Source organism: Barbatula barbatula (assembly GCF_947034865.1).
Source record: "Barbatula barbatula genome assembly, chromosome: 1".
Lineage (NCBI taxonomy): Eukaryota > Metazoa > Chordata > Actinopteri > Cypriniformes > Nemacheilidae > Barbatula > Barbatula barbatula.
The window spans coordinates 27,550,589-27,564,670 of record NC_136766.1 but is presented as its reverse complement, the minus strand read 5'-3'; the positions used below and the strand labels follow the sequence as shown (position 1 = coordinate 27,564,670).

General features: G+C 37.1%; 1 protein-coding gene across 1 annotated transcript; it reads right to left on the bottom strand.

Moving 5' to 3' along the window:
• Window positions 1-1,812: 1,812 nt before the first annotated feature.
• On the bottom strand, window positions 1,813-13,766 carry coro1b (coronin, actin binding protein, 1B). The gene is made up of 11 exons (XM_079460931.1): window positions 13,365-13,766; window positions 12,133-12,338; window positions 9,754-9,876; window positions 9,310-9,439; window positions 7,999-8,180; window positions 7,663-7,782; window positions 7,076-7,180; window positions 4,602-4,747; window positions 4,225-4,282; window positions 3,249-3,557; window positions 1,813-3,039 (listed from the first exon to the last, which is right to left on the bottom strand). The coding sequence occupies exons 2-11, from the start codon at window positions 12,334-12,336 to the stop codon at window positions 2,917-2,919; spliced, it is 1,500 nt and encodes a 499-aa protein (XP_079317057.1). The 5' UTR covers window positions 12,337-12,338; window positions 13,365-13,766; the 3' UTR covers window positions 1,813-2,916.
• Between the last annotated feature and the right edge of the window lie 316 nt (window positions 13,767-14,082).

Here is a 14,082-nt window from a genome sequence, read left to right as displayed (position 1 = left end):
ATCTCATATTGTCCATTTGTGTCTTTATTTAGTTTCTTATAGAAGAACACTAGAGCCAGAACAAGTATAAGCCATATGAAGAGGAGGGCAATGACAATTGCGGTACTTTCACCAGAAACTGTTTTCGATGCCATGCTACAGTGAGCAGGAAAGAAAAGCACATTGGGTGATTAAACTAAACATAAAAATAAGATGAAGCATTTATAAAACGTCAAGTTAAGACAAAAGTCTTAATGAAAAACAAACAATACCACTAGATGTTCGTTTATATGTTCCAATATATTTCTAACGTTTTCAGGTAAAAAGATCATTTACAACAAGTAAAGTGAGACAAAAAAAGCAGAGCGGAAAGCTTTCATAGAGGAAGATGTCATTCTTAAATTGTCATCCCTGATTGTCTCATGATGGACTAAATAAAAAACAACAACGTGAGCCTAATAAAAATGTCCATTATTATGAGAAAAATGGGTATTACAAGATAAATCAAAATGTAAATAGACAGACAAGAGTTTGGTGGGAATATGTGGAACTGTAAACATGTTTCTGGGCTTCTGATATCCCTGTGCTTAAAGTGGATATTCAGTTGAACTGTAACATCTCACAAAGCGTTCCATAGACTCAAACTGAAACACTGCGGTCTGTTTGCCCGTGCAGGCTCTGCAGCCTATGCAGCACACAGGAAGTCAGCACGCTCACAACATTTCAGGAAATACATTCGTTTTTTACTTTATTATTGTGCAAAAGATAATTTTAATGGATGTCCCAAGATGGCCATATCCTCTCTGGCACTGGCTATTAATTATCATGAAAAAGTAAATGAGTTTCCAAGCACTTAATGGAAATTCACAAGATTTGCAAATGCAGAAGGAAAATACATTTTTGAAAGCAAACTGCAATTTTAATAACACACTAATCCTCCAAATCCCACTCTAAAATACAGTTTATTGACAACACAGATTGTATGTCTAAAGAAAAGTATACAAATGATATAGAAGAGGTAATTCATTTAAATAAATTATCTATGCTATTAGACACATCAAAATACTACTACCACTAGTATTACTACTATTAAAAATAATCATGTGTAAAGTAGTTATAACATACCTTTATTCAATTGTCTTTACAACCATTACCACTGAGAGCATTAAAATAGAAATTCAAATGTGTCATGATCATATAGGCAGGAAAGAGGGGCGGATTGAGAGAGAGAGAGAGAGAGAGAGAGAGAGAGAGCACGACCACAAATGTGATTTGATTGATGTTTGTGAGACACCTTAACGACAAACCAAAAACCTTTCATCAAAAAATAAAATGGTTTAATGGTCAACATGTTAGAAAAAAAGAAATATGATAAAGAAATATGCACTCTTTCTTCTCTTTGATAGCTTTGTTCAATAATTAAGATCACTCATGAGATCTAAACCTATAGCACGTGCAAATATATGTTTGAATGTTAGTCTGTACAGGCAGTAAATCTTTAGTAAGTCTCTTAGACCACATCCTGTTTAAAATGTCAGGTTTATTGCTATGAACCATGAAAACGAGACCAGTTTACTGCTAGTGCAAAAGTCACTTAATATCAGTTTTTAAATGTTATTTCAAAAGATATTCAAGTTCTTTTAAATATTGTAGAATACAGCTTCAGGAAATGGACACCCACAATATACTGTAGAAATCAGATTTTGACATCAGAGATCAGTGATGCATTGTATCTAAAATTAGCAACAGAAAAACCCCATTTATATTTACCTCAACGTGGAAATTCTGTAATTGGTTGTAATATGGTCACAAGCAATGAAGTAATCTACAACTACATTTTAGTGAATTTTCTTTATTAAAAAGAACAGATTAGGTTAAGCACTTACATAGATGTGAAAATCAATAATTTACAACGTATACAGCTATTAAAGCTAGACAAACAAAATCATTTACAAAGGAGGATGAATTTTCCCTGAACCTTCATCTGATTGTAGTGCCCATAATTACAAATACAAAAGCACAATCACCTAGATCTGTTAACAGCAAATCATTTGACTATTTTGTATATTTATTCAAAAACCAATGAAGCACAACTGTTTATCAATCGAGGGTAAAAAATGAAAAACACATATGGACATGTTCTTCTATAAACGTCACCTTGTACCTCCCCCAAAATTTGGTCCCACATTAGAACTTACTGTAAATACTGTACATCTACAAAGTAAAAACGCACTGTATTTATTCTGCTCACATGTCCGGGTGGGTCTGGGGTCAAGATTGTAATTGTAATCAGGAAAATGTGTGGAAGTATTTAAGATCACTGGAGGTTCCTTCATTGCTTGGTGAGCTACTATATATAATTCTAAACCTTCTCAAACACCAAGTACAGTTTCCAACACATGCTAAACACAGATTCACACAAAAACATCCAAAATGAATGCTACATTTGTTTAGACATAAAATGGAAGATAAAAGGCCCATGAAGGGCAGCTAAACAGCATTGGTCAAAGTATGTTAATAAGCACCTTTAGCTTTAATTTCAAAAGGAACATGTAATTAATTCAGCATGTTGGATTTTACATTTCCTGATTTTTAGTTTGAATAAATAGAGGCATACTTAAATTTTCTTGCATGTGCATGTGACAAGTTTATTCGAGGTTTATTTTCTGTACTTTGCATGTTTATGCAAATGCTGACCTCAGACTGCAGTCTGCAGTTAGCACATGTCAATTCCTGATGTACTCTTGAAGCCCTATTAAAAGCATAAAATAAGCAGCATTTATAACATCAAACGTCAGTGCGTTTAAAAATAGCGTGTTCCCAATGATGCTCAAATCATCAGTTTGTATCATTATGCTACAGTAATGTAACTACATGCCCCATAATCCTTCAGTAAAGCTTTTAAATCTAAGTAAGGCTATGTGTTTGGAGTTTGCTTCACACTTCTCCATCCTCAATGCGGGCAAGCTGTCTTTCCAGTACATCAATCCTGTGACCTTGAGCCAGCACGAGAGCGCGCAGACCCCGCAGCTCTGTTAAAATATCGGAAAGTTGGTCCTCCTGTGCAAGAGACATGACATGCTGATTCAATTATTATAATATATGAATAAATTAATTGTAATACAAATGTAAATGAAATATAACCTAACAGCAATGAGAGTGCAAGTGTCCCAAGTGTACAGACAAGTGTAAATAGGCCTGCAGATGCCATCAATTCAAAAGAAATACAGATTGCTTTTAAAATATAAAATATCAAAATTCCTACTCACCTCTTTTTTTACTCTCTCATCCCCACCATCGATGTCCCTCCCTCCACATCCATAGCTTGACCCCTCTCTATCCATCTGAAATAAAACAGGGTTTTCCGGTGCAGCAGTGCTTCCAGGACCTGTATCGGTCTGGGAAAGCTGTTTGGGTCGCCCGCGAAGGGTGCCGCATTTGGATGGTGGGGCCGCGTAGCCACCGCTGAGGTCAACAAGCAGTGGAAGAGCATCCTGTCCTGCTATCCAATCTTCTGCCAGCAAAGCAGGTTCTAATCCCGCTGTATCGGGGTACAGATCCCCTTGAAACAGATCAGACTGATTTTGAAAAGAAAGAAAGATTAAGGTGAGTTGAATTTAATGAATGCAATATGTAGTTCACAATAAATCCCCCCCAAAACAAACAGCCGTTACAAAAGAGTTTGACTCATTCCTCGGTAAACAGTCATGCAATTACAGTGGCAGTCCATAGCGAAAGGGAGAATGGGCTTCTTCTATGCTAGGCTCTTAAAGTTCATTTTCGATCACAAATATACTTTTGTCAACAATTAAATTAGCCCTTAAACATTAAAGCATAAACATAAATATGATCATAAAACATTTTGGTTCCAAAACGTTTGACCAATTGTGTACATTTAAAAATGTTCTACTTGGGGCATCAGAATAAAATATAGATTTTCTAAACACAAGTTGTGCTACTTTTCAAACATGCTTCTAATTCCAAAAATATTTATAAAAGATGTAATATGCATTTTTGATAGCAAATTTTCTGTAAACTTGCTGTGTCAATGTAATTTGGGAAATTAGGAATCAGTTTCTCTTGGGTCCAGACAAATGGAATTTCTTCGCAGAATACATTTTTAACTTTATATTAAAACTACATTCATTGCAAGAAAACCAAGTTACCAAGTAATTATCGTTTCTGAGTCACTGTACACAGACACAAGTACACAAGCTGTTTCTTTGATGTGCAGACTGAATTTACCTTCCGTGGCACAGTCATAGATATGGGCTCAACCTTACGCTCATGCAGCTTATAGAACCTAAAGGAATCAGATGATATGGAGATAAAGGCCAGTACTGAGAGAGGACATAGTTTTAAACACAGATTTAATACAGTTGCCCAAGACTTTCTGCATTAAGGGTCAGGTAGAGCAAAGAACTAACAATCCACAAGGGTTGTGGGTTCAATTCCACATTGTATGTATGTCCATGAATACACTGTAATTCATTTTAAAACACGTTACAAGAATCAATTTATTAAACATTTGGAATGAACGTCTCATACAACTATACAAAAAACTGGAGAAATTGCACGATGGCAAATGTGATTTTGGTGCCTAAAGCCATAAAAATCCACACCTTGCTATTTCACACTTGTTCACATCTACCCCTCGTTTGCTCAGGAAACCGGCCCCTCTCTGTGGCTCCTTACTGCTGTACAGACTCAGGAAATGAACATATGGTGACTCATCTGTCACCTCAAAGTAACGAATGGTACAATCCCCCTGTGAAAGATGATAGACAGCTGAACCACAGAGGCATTTAAATGGTTATGTGTATCAACCTGGATGTTATGTTTGAACCATGCAATAAATATGTGACATAATTTGATAAAGCATTTTAAACTCCCAGTCTAAAAAGTAACATGTTATTACCAAGGTCTTCATCAATGGTAACATTGCTTTCTTTAAAGTTCCAGTGTGTGAAATTTAGCAGCATCTAGCGGTGAGATTAAGAATTGCAAACAACGGCTCACTCCACCCCTCCCTTTCGAAGCACTACAGTGGCTGACACAGGAGTAAGATTTTGTCACGTTTTGCTTTCTTTGCCACAGTTTGTCCTGTACTGTAGAAACAACATGGTGAATTCCATGCTAGGGGACCCGCAAGGTATATTATAGGGCTGTGGGATTAATCGAAATCGAACCACAATCGTGATGTGAAACGGAGGCTGGGATATGTGAATTAAACAGCGAGTCTGTGCCGGAGCATGACCGCCCTTTCTCTGACTGTTTTTTAGTGAGTACACCTCCGCTCTCCCCAATAGCTTCTGCTTTCGCTAGTGGAGAAATGAAAGGTTACATTCTTGTGCTACATGATTGTTTTATTACACATCATATCCCTCCAATAATTTCTAAATTGTATATGATGCATGTAAGCCTGTGTATCTACATACATTTTATACTCTCACATTGCTTGTGCAGTGCGTCAGAATAAACAGATAAGGCGTTTAAAACTTAATTGTCTCTGAAAGCGTTTCATACTCGTGCCTTGCTCCATCCAAAACAGTGCGTCTCCTAAACTGCTTTGAACTTGACGCACATGCGCAGCCTGTGTCTATCAATGCTTGTGAAATGCTTGTGCCTGGTTCACATGGCAAGTCTCCACGTGTGCATCTCCCAAAACGGACAAGCCATTTAAACTTAATGCACGTGCACAACCTGTGTGTCTCAATTGCTTGTGTTCATTTGTGCCTGGAGGCGCATTTAAAACAAACATAAATTCAATAAATCTGACGCTTATTTCAATCGGCTCATTTTAATTCACTCACCAATATGTCATTGAAGCCGTAGTACATGTGATTATTTCTTCTGTCGAAAAAAAATCAAGGCTTGGAGGAGCAGTTTCCAGGGTTCTTAACCAACAGCCCCCCTTTTAAGTGCATCATGTAGATAAGGACATTGCAGCTTCAAAAGGCTCTCAACGACACCAGCCAATGAATTAGGGTGTTGTCTAGCGATTAGTCATTTTCCAAGAAAACGAAAAAATTATATACTCATAAAACATAAATATATGGTTTGCTCTGCCTCCATGCAGTGTCTCCACGAGTTCATGTACTCTGTATCACATTGGAAAGGTCACGCTATGATGCAAGCGGAAGTTCCGACTCAGTGTTCACAAGTGTGGAGAAAGAAGACCGTTGAAAAATTGTTGAATGACACGTTACAAGTCTTTGTGCAAGACTATTGTTTAAAATGGTCAGTTCGTGTACCGTATCAGGGATGTTTAATTGGACCTCGGAGGCAAGCCATATGTTTATGTTTACAATGTACTGTATATCATTTAGTTTTCTTGAAAAATGACCAATCAAATGACCAACATCCTTATTAATTGGCTGGTGTCATGTAGAGCCTTTTGAAGCGGCGATTAAACTTTTTGTAATTTGGACCTTAACCAACAGACCTCCGTTTAATGCAGTATATGGACAAGAACCCTGGAAACCGTTCCTAAATCCTCCTCTGTTTTTACAGAGAAGAAATAAACGCACAGACAGCTTGTATGACATGTGTGAAGGAATTATCGTGAAATTTCCTTTAATAATTAAGAAGTAATCCAATTCTTTATTTTAGTCTGTATTCTGATCTAACCATTTATTGGATAGAAAGTCACAGCATTTGCAACTTTAAGGTAGTGATATGGTATACAGTTGTTAAAGGCATGTTGTACTCATTCTATGTAAAGTGTTTACTGCACACTATAGAGAATATTGAGCAAAAACTTCAATATCTGTCAGAAAAATCACATTAAGATATTTTTCCCCAAATCGCACAGCCCTAATAGGTAGATAGAAATATCTCATTCTAACGCTTTATTATTTAAGGTCTTTTACACTTCCGAAGACATAGTTATGTATATTGTATTGCATTTCTATCAATACATCCTCCAGAAAATGAAACACTGGACCTTTAAACATGCATTATGGCTATTACATTTTAACTAAATGTAATATAAAATACCATAATATATCACATTTCTGTGTCAGCGCATAACTCTGTCAAGCAGCTTGTGTCAAGCAGCAGCTAATGGTGATAGTTTTAAGCGATGTAATCCTACCTTGCCACACAAGTAAACCATATTGGTGTCTGGGTCATAGAATGGGAGCAGAACTCCGTTACTGGAGTCCATCTCCTGAGTAACCAGTGGCTCTGAGAAATCTCTCTAAAATAAACAGTCAGACACATATAATACAAATATAATAACCAAACTATCAGCGAGATCAGAAAAAAAACAGAAAAAAACAATTAATTGAATTAAATATAAGTTTTGGCAGTCTGATAAGATGTCCTTTATAAATTGTTTTTCGTAAACAATTCAGGCAAAATACATTACCATTGATGCTAAAATCACACATCTTTGAAATCATAATAATAGCTGAAACTTTTATCCACAGTATATGTTTCTATCACAGTATAAGACAAAAGATGCCAATCCATGGTGTAGAACCACCACTTGAAGAATTGTATTATCGATTTATTAAATAAAAAAACAAAAACACCAATTTTAATTTTAAAGATTACAAATAATTGCTTTACTGCTTATACATTATACATTTATTTATACCTCAAGGTTTGATTGTCATGTTTAAAATAAATTCATGTCTGAAAGAGCAGTGAGAAAGAGCATCAACTAAATGCTCTTACTGTATCCCAGAGGGCGAGCTGTCTCTCACTCATACGACTAAATCCAGTCGTAAGAATTTTCCCATCAGCCAGAAATACAGCTCTCATTGGCCTGGCGCCCTCGTGAACCTTTTCCCGTACCTGAGTGTGGCATCATTAAAAAAGAATAATAAAAAATGAAATCACATATCTGTGCAAAAACAACAACCTGAGAACAACATTGACAATTTCCACAACCGATCTGATGCAATGAAAAGGTAAAAAAACAGGGCATATCTCAGACCCATTTTCTTGCATAGACCTTCTATGCATTAAACACTACAAAATCAAACAGAACATTTGAGGGAACAGACTGACCTTGAGAACAGTTCCACGACGGGGGTCAATGACACGTAAGGCTTTGTCTTTACAGGTGGTGCACAAGACACTGCCCTCACGGTTCCAGCTTACGCTGTATATAAGGTCTGGATGGGCATCAGTCAGCTGATACACCAGCTCCCCGGTGCCCACATCCCACACACAAAGAACATTATCGCATCCTAACACACAGCAAACAAGACCAAAGGTAAAATATTAAAAAACGAATTAAACATTGAAAAAAACGAACTTGTGTAGAAGGTAAAATTTGCATCTGAGAAATTTACATAAAAATTTACAAATCAAATCTCAAAGATCCTTTCTTCGTCGGACATGCACTGCAGATATAGTATATGTGCATTATGCAATAATGTTATTGCTGCGGTTATCATTATTAAGTAGCCTCATTTCAATTGCATGTTACTGCTACTATTATCACGTAATTGCACAAGTTACTTTACCGTTTTGCACATAAGTAAATGTTGAACATTCGCATATAAAGATATATATATCTATATTTCTATATTTACGTAGACTATATTCCTACTTCTGCAGGATAGTTTTATTTATTATGTTTGTGTGTATAGGTGTGCGTTTTTATTCTTATATAGTTTTGCACTTGTCTTCAATATGAACAGCAAAAAAATAATTTCGTCGTACGGGGGAAACTTGTTTTCCTCACTGTGCATGCGACAATAAACGCATGAAAGTGAAATCTTTTAGATAAATCAGTTTGGTTGTAGAAGGGTTCATAAACACTGCATTGTACAGTACATGAAAAGGTCTCTCTTTTTTTAAAACCACGTGACATGTCTGACACACATACAATGACACAAAGCACCTGACAAATATATGTAAAAATAATATGGAATTGTGCTGACAGAATGACTTTCTTCTTGAAGAATAATGCAGTGGAAGTTATAATACCACATATCATTTTCCTTCCAAGCGGTAGAATAGGAGTGAATAGGCGTCGACTTTTTGAAGCTCCAAAAAGTGCATCCATCGATCAAAGAACTGCTCGACACATGACTTCTTCAAGAAGAAAGCCATATTCAGTCAGGATGCCTTGAGGGTGAGTAAAACATGGGAAAATTTTGATTTGCCGATGAAATATCCCTTTGACCCAAATCATTAAGAAAAACAAGATCATCAAACTCCAACAACTAAAATTAGGGTTTAGGACACCAGATTAAGATCTCCAGAATAAGAACACAGTTCCAAAACAGAGTGTGACAGAGAACAGACTAATCCAAGTTTAGCGGAGAGCAGATGAAGTTCATACACATCCTCCCATTGACATAAGCTTACCTGCAGTCAACAGGATATTGAGAGCAGAGGGATGCCAGGCCAAGATGCCTACTCTTTTACTGTGACCCTCGAGAGTCACAATAGCTTCAGACATGGGCGTTACAAGACCACCATCAGGAATCTGCCAAATCTATCAATACAGAAATACAATGCTCTTTGTCAAGCAAATGGGTGTTTTCTTACCGGAAACTTTCTCTTTGGGAGAGTGTGCATCTCGGTGACAAAATATTGGTAACATTGTGTTTGACCACTCTTACCAAAACACAGTTAGCCATGTGACTAACCACTAAAACCTTCTGTAACATGACAGGGGTTTAGAGATTACTATCCCCGTTTTTGTCCTCCCTTCTTTAAACTGGTAAAGCCCCAGAGATCTCCATGACTGCACAGAATGTTCAAACGATAGAAATGATGTAGATGACGACTGTATGGAATGCAACAGACCTTTACAGTACAGTCTTCTGAGGCACTGGCAATAACATGGTCATCATGTGGGCACCACTGCACATCCAGCACTGGAGCAGCATGACCACACACAGTCGGGATGTTCTGATCCACTCTACCAGTCTAGTGGAAAAAAACATGAAACACAGTAAGTGAACCAAACACCTTTCCCTTTGTTGAGTAATAAAAAAAATCAGGCTACCCATTTTAATGCTTGCTTAGGGCGTGTTCACACTTGACTGCTTTTTTGACAAGAACAAGTTGACAGTGGCACCTTTGTAGTAAAAAAAGCGTTGCGGTTACAAATAACAGCCAGCAGTGTTCAAAGATAGCATTTGTGCAGGAAGGAAGCTTAGAGACATGCATCATCCAAACAAAAGTTATTGAAAGTGAAAATTTAACTTTTTTTCGAGCTTGAACCTTCTCGACCATCACGTTCCTCGCATGAAGTTATGGAAACGACTGGTCTTTGTCATTGGTTAGCTGTAAAAAAAGGTGCTTGATGTAGGGCGTTTCTTTTCAGAAAAGTTTAACTTTTTTCGACCTCAAAAGACGCTCTGAGCTGCAGAAAAAAAGGCTGGCGCTGGTGTTTAAAAAAAGCGCTCAGGACTTTTTTGATAACACTGTTTACTCCACAGGATTATAATGTAAAACAGTCGCGAGGAGCTTCAAAAAAGAAGTCAAGTGTGAACAAGGCCTTACATTAAAGGCCATTTAAAGGAACGATTCATACAAAAATATAAATGATGTAATGTTCTCATATCATGTTATTTTAAACCTGTATGATGTTTTATAATTTAATATTTAACATGATGTAACATGAATTCGGTGTGCTTCAACCTTATACAATGAACATGAACGAGGATGGGGCTGTATGCTCAAATAATTAACTCAAAATGGTCTAAACAAGTAGTTATTTAAATTAAATCTTTTCTCTTTACAGTGTTTTAATAGAGCTCAGCAATATTGCAAAAATGTTAACTGGATAACTATTTTCTATATTGATCGATAACGATATGCATTTCGATATACAGTATAATTTGTTAATGCTGCCAGCTTCGGGAGTATCCCGACAATGACTGAAGCCAAAAGAAAACCAGCGGGTTCATTAATTACATTTAAAAATAAAGTTTATTAACAAAACAGCCCAACAAAAGTTCAAAACAGTTCAAATTAAATTAAACCAAGTCATTGATATGACCTAATTGAACATGCACTGTCGCAAAACTGAGGATATTAAGACCATGAACATAATGTACCAGTTCATTCAATCTCATTTGACTCATTTAGTAAAGGCCAAGGGCGTATTCATTCAGTACATTCAACCAATGAAAAGGGTCTGTAACACTATTGGCTCATGTCTCTTTGAAGAGAAGAGCTGCAGCACCTGTGCACATACATAGCGCTGCAATGTCTTGCTCGATTGCAGATTGTTGTTTTACCAGCGATTGCAAAGGAAAATAAGACGCTTTGTAAACCACACGATGACAACTCAAGGTTACTTTCACTTTTGTCGTTGCCGCTCATGATATTCTCCATGTGTCGAGTTCTCTTTGTCAAGTGAAGTATGAAATGGACTTTGTACTGTGTCGTGTTTATTTCTGCTGTCTGATTGACTGTAAAATTAATCAATATCGAGCTAAACAACTTAGTAGAACATGACTCATTTGATTAAGTTGATCTTATTCAGTTAGTTAAATAATCCATTTCACAAAAGTAAAATCATTCATTTACAAACCAGACGCATCTGGTTCTCGATTCAACTTGCTGATTCGACAAACCAATTGCATGGCTAGGTACATTAAATTATAATTTTCATTTTGTGTAACCTTATTTTGAACCCCGGTTCCCTGAGAATGGGAATGAGACACATCGTCGTATGACTACATTATGGGGAACACACCTGTATGATTGCATCTGAAGAAATTCCTGAACTTCCCTTGAAGAGATGCCCCCGATAACAGGGCTTTAGAGGAAACTACTATCCCTGGTAGAGTAAACCTGAACCAGCAGATTATATGCAGATTAATTAGCCTCAATAATCAATTTACTGATAGAAATGGCTCTCACTCTCACGCATTTGACGCAAGACACAAGATTTCGGGTTCTATCTCACACTCTCAAAAAGAAACACACGAGACAGAGCACTTGCTGAAATGCAGAGGCAAACAACAGTGCGTTCTGCTTCAGTTTGAAAACTTCCGGTGTCCACTGTCATACGGCGTTGTAGCATCGATTAGAATTGGGCTAGTTGACACAATCGCGTAGAGCTGTTACCCATAGTGTCATCATCATACCATGCAATATTGAGCTCCCTCAACGGCGCATTATAACAATTGTTATAAACACTATTTCGTATTGTGGTAAGTTTATGCCAACCTTGGTAAGCGGTAGCACAAGAAAGGCTCCGCCCCCTCCAGCCTCAATGATGACAGCGATGAACTTTGGATTGGCAGCACACAGGGGACCATCCCATGTCACACGTGATACTCTGACATCATCAAGGCAATGCTCAGCCTTCGATGCTTGGGCAAATACATGCCTGAACTTACTCTGCCTGACAACGCCCCTCCTGAAAGACATGGCTGTTGGAAAAATAAAAGAAAGGGTTTAAATTCACACTAGCTTGTTCTTAAAAGAATAAGTCGAAGAATGTTACCATTAAAAGTACATAAAGCACTAAATACCTGCTAGCTATTTTTGCAAATGCAATATCATATCAATAACTGAGTCTTCAAAGGTGTATAATGGCTTTACATAATTAAGCATTATGTTTTTTATTCCTTTAGAATGAACTATTTCAATCTACATACACCGCGGGTTCCCCTAACATGGAATTTGTCATGTTGTTTCTACACAGTATGCAGCTTTCATAGGCAAAGAGGAGAAAACATGACGACATCGTTGTGCTGTGTCAGGGATGAGTGAGTGGTGGAGTCGTTGGTTGGAATTCGAAACCTCACCACTAGATGCCGCTACATTTCAAACACTGGATTTAACATATGACACCAACCCTTAGAGGAGTAATCATTAATAACATGTACCAAACAAGACGAACATTTGTGGTCAGCGGAAATACATTTCCGAGGCTGATGCATAATATGAATATATTAATATGATACAAAACTGCCCAAATGTGATGTCTAACTTTGAATATAATAATACTTAAATATTCACTGATATGTAACACTTATTGGACAATAATAAAATGGTAATATATATCTACAACGGGTTTTAACTTTACTACTGGCCACTCTGAGGTCAAATAACGTTCGGCTTATGGTAAAAGTGAGAGCTCCTATTGTCCAGTGCAACACTAGAAGGCTCTGTCCTCTCACATGTCTCTGCTGAGTTTATGCTTTTTACGCAAGAATCTGTGGTACAAGATAAATAGTTTCATATCTAGACTAATGTACATATGCTGGTAAAGTTTAGCATAACAATGCAATACAGGCCGAACAAATAATTTAGACTGATAAAAAACATCAGTGACCCATCAGACATTTACATATAGCCTACGATTAACTTAGTCTTTCAGGGGACACGAGCGCATCAAAATGCGCTGATGATGGTTTACGTTTATTCATTAAAGAGGGATTACGTTGACGTACCTCTGTTTTGGGATTTCCTTCTTCTTTTCCCGTTTTCTTTCTTTTTAATCTTAAAAAGTAATTTCTAGAAAAAAGCCAGTGGCAACGGCAACGATATATGATACTAATCTTTGCTGCGTGGCATTATCTCCAGGATATTCTGCATGATCAGGTGGAACAATTGCGTTATATCCAGACCATTAAAGCGCTCACGAAAAGCTGATATTATCGCGTAAAATATATACGACTGTCTGAAGATACAGTAGGCTATTGCACTAAACTGCACACGAATATTTAAGCAGGCCGGATAAATACGAAAAACGTCGAGCCTTGAAAAATAAAAACGAAGGGCGTTAAAATTCCAAAGCGAATGCGCCTAGAATTAAATCCAACGATGTGTGAAGCTCGCCATGGTGAAGAGTCAACAAAATGGCCGGGTGATACGCAGTTTTGGCTAAATAAAAGTCCCCCATATGTGGCAGCGAGCTTTTTGTACAGTGACAGAACCTTCACGAAAGGAAAACGCATCGCCAACATTAAGTTAACGTCATTGTTGTTAATAAAGCAGCGTCAAATAAATATGGTCATATGGTCAATAAAGACTTTGTTTCCTTGACTTGTAACGTTAGTTACTGTACTATTTTGGTGGAAACCGTTTGTAGATTAGATATTAACACACCACAGACTGTTCAAATCTAGTGTGAAAACCGCAAACAATGTTGTGTTTTTAAAAATTAAA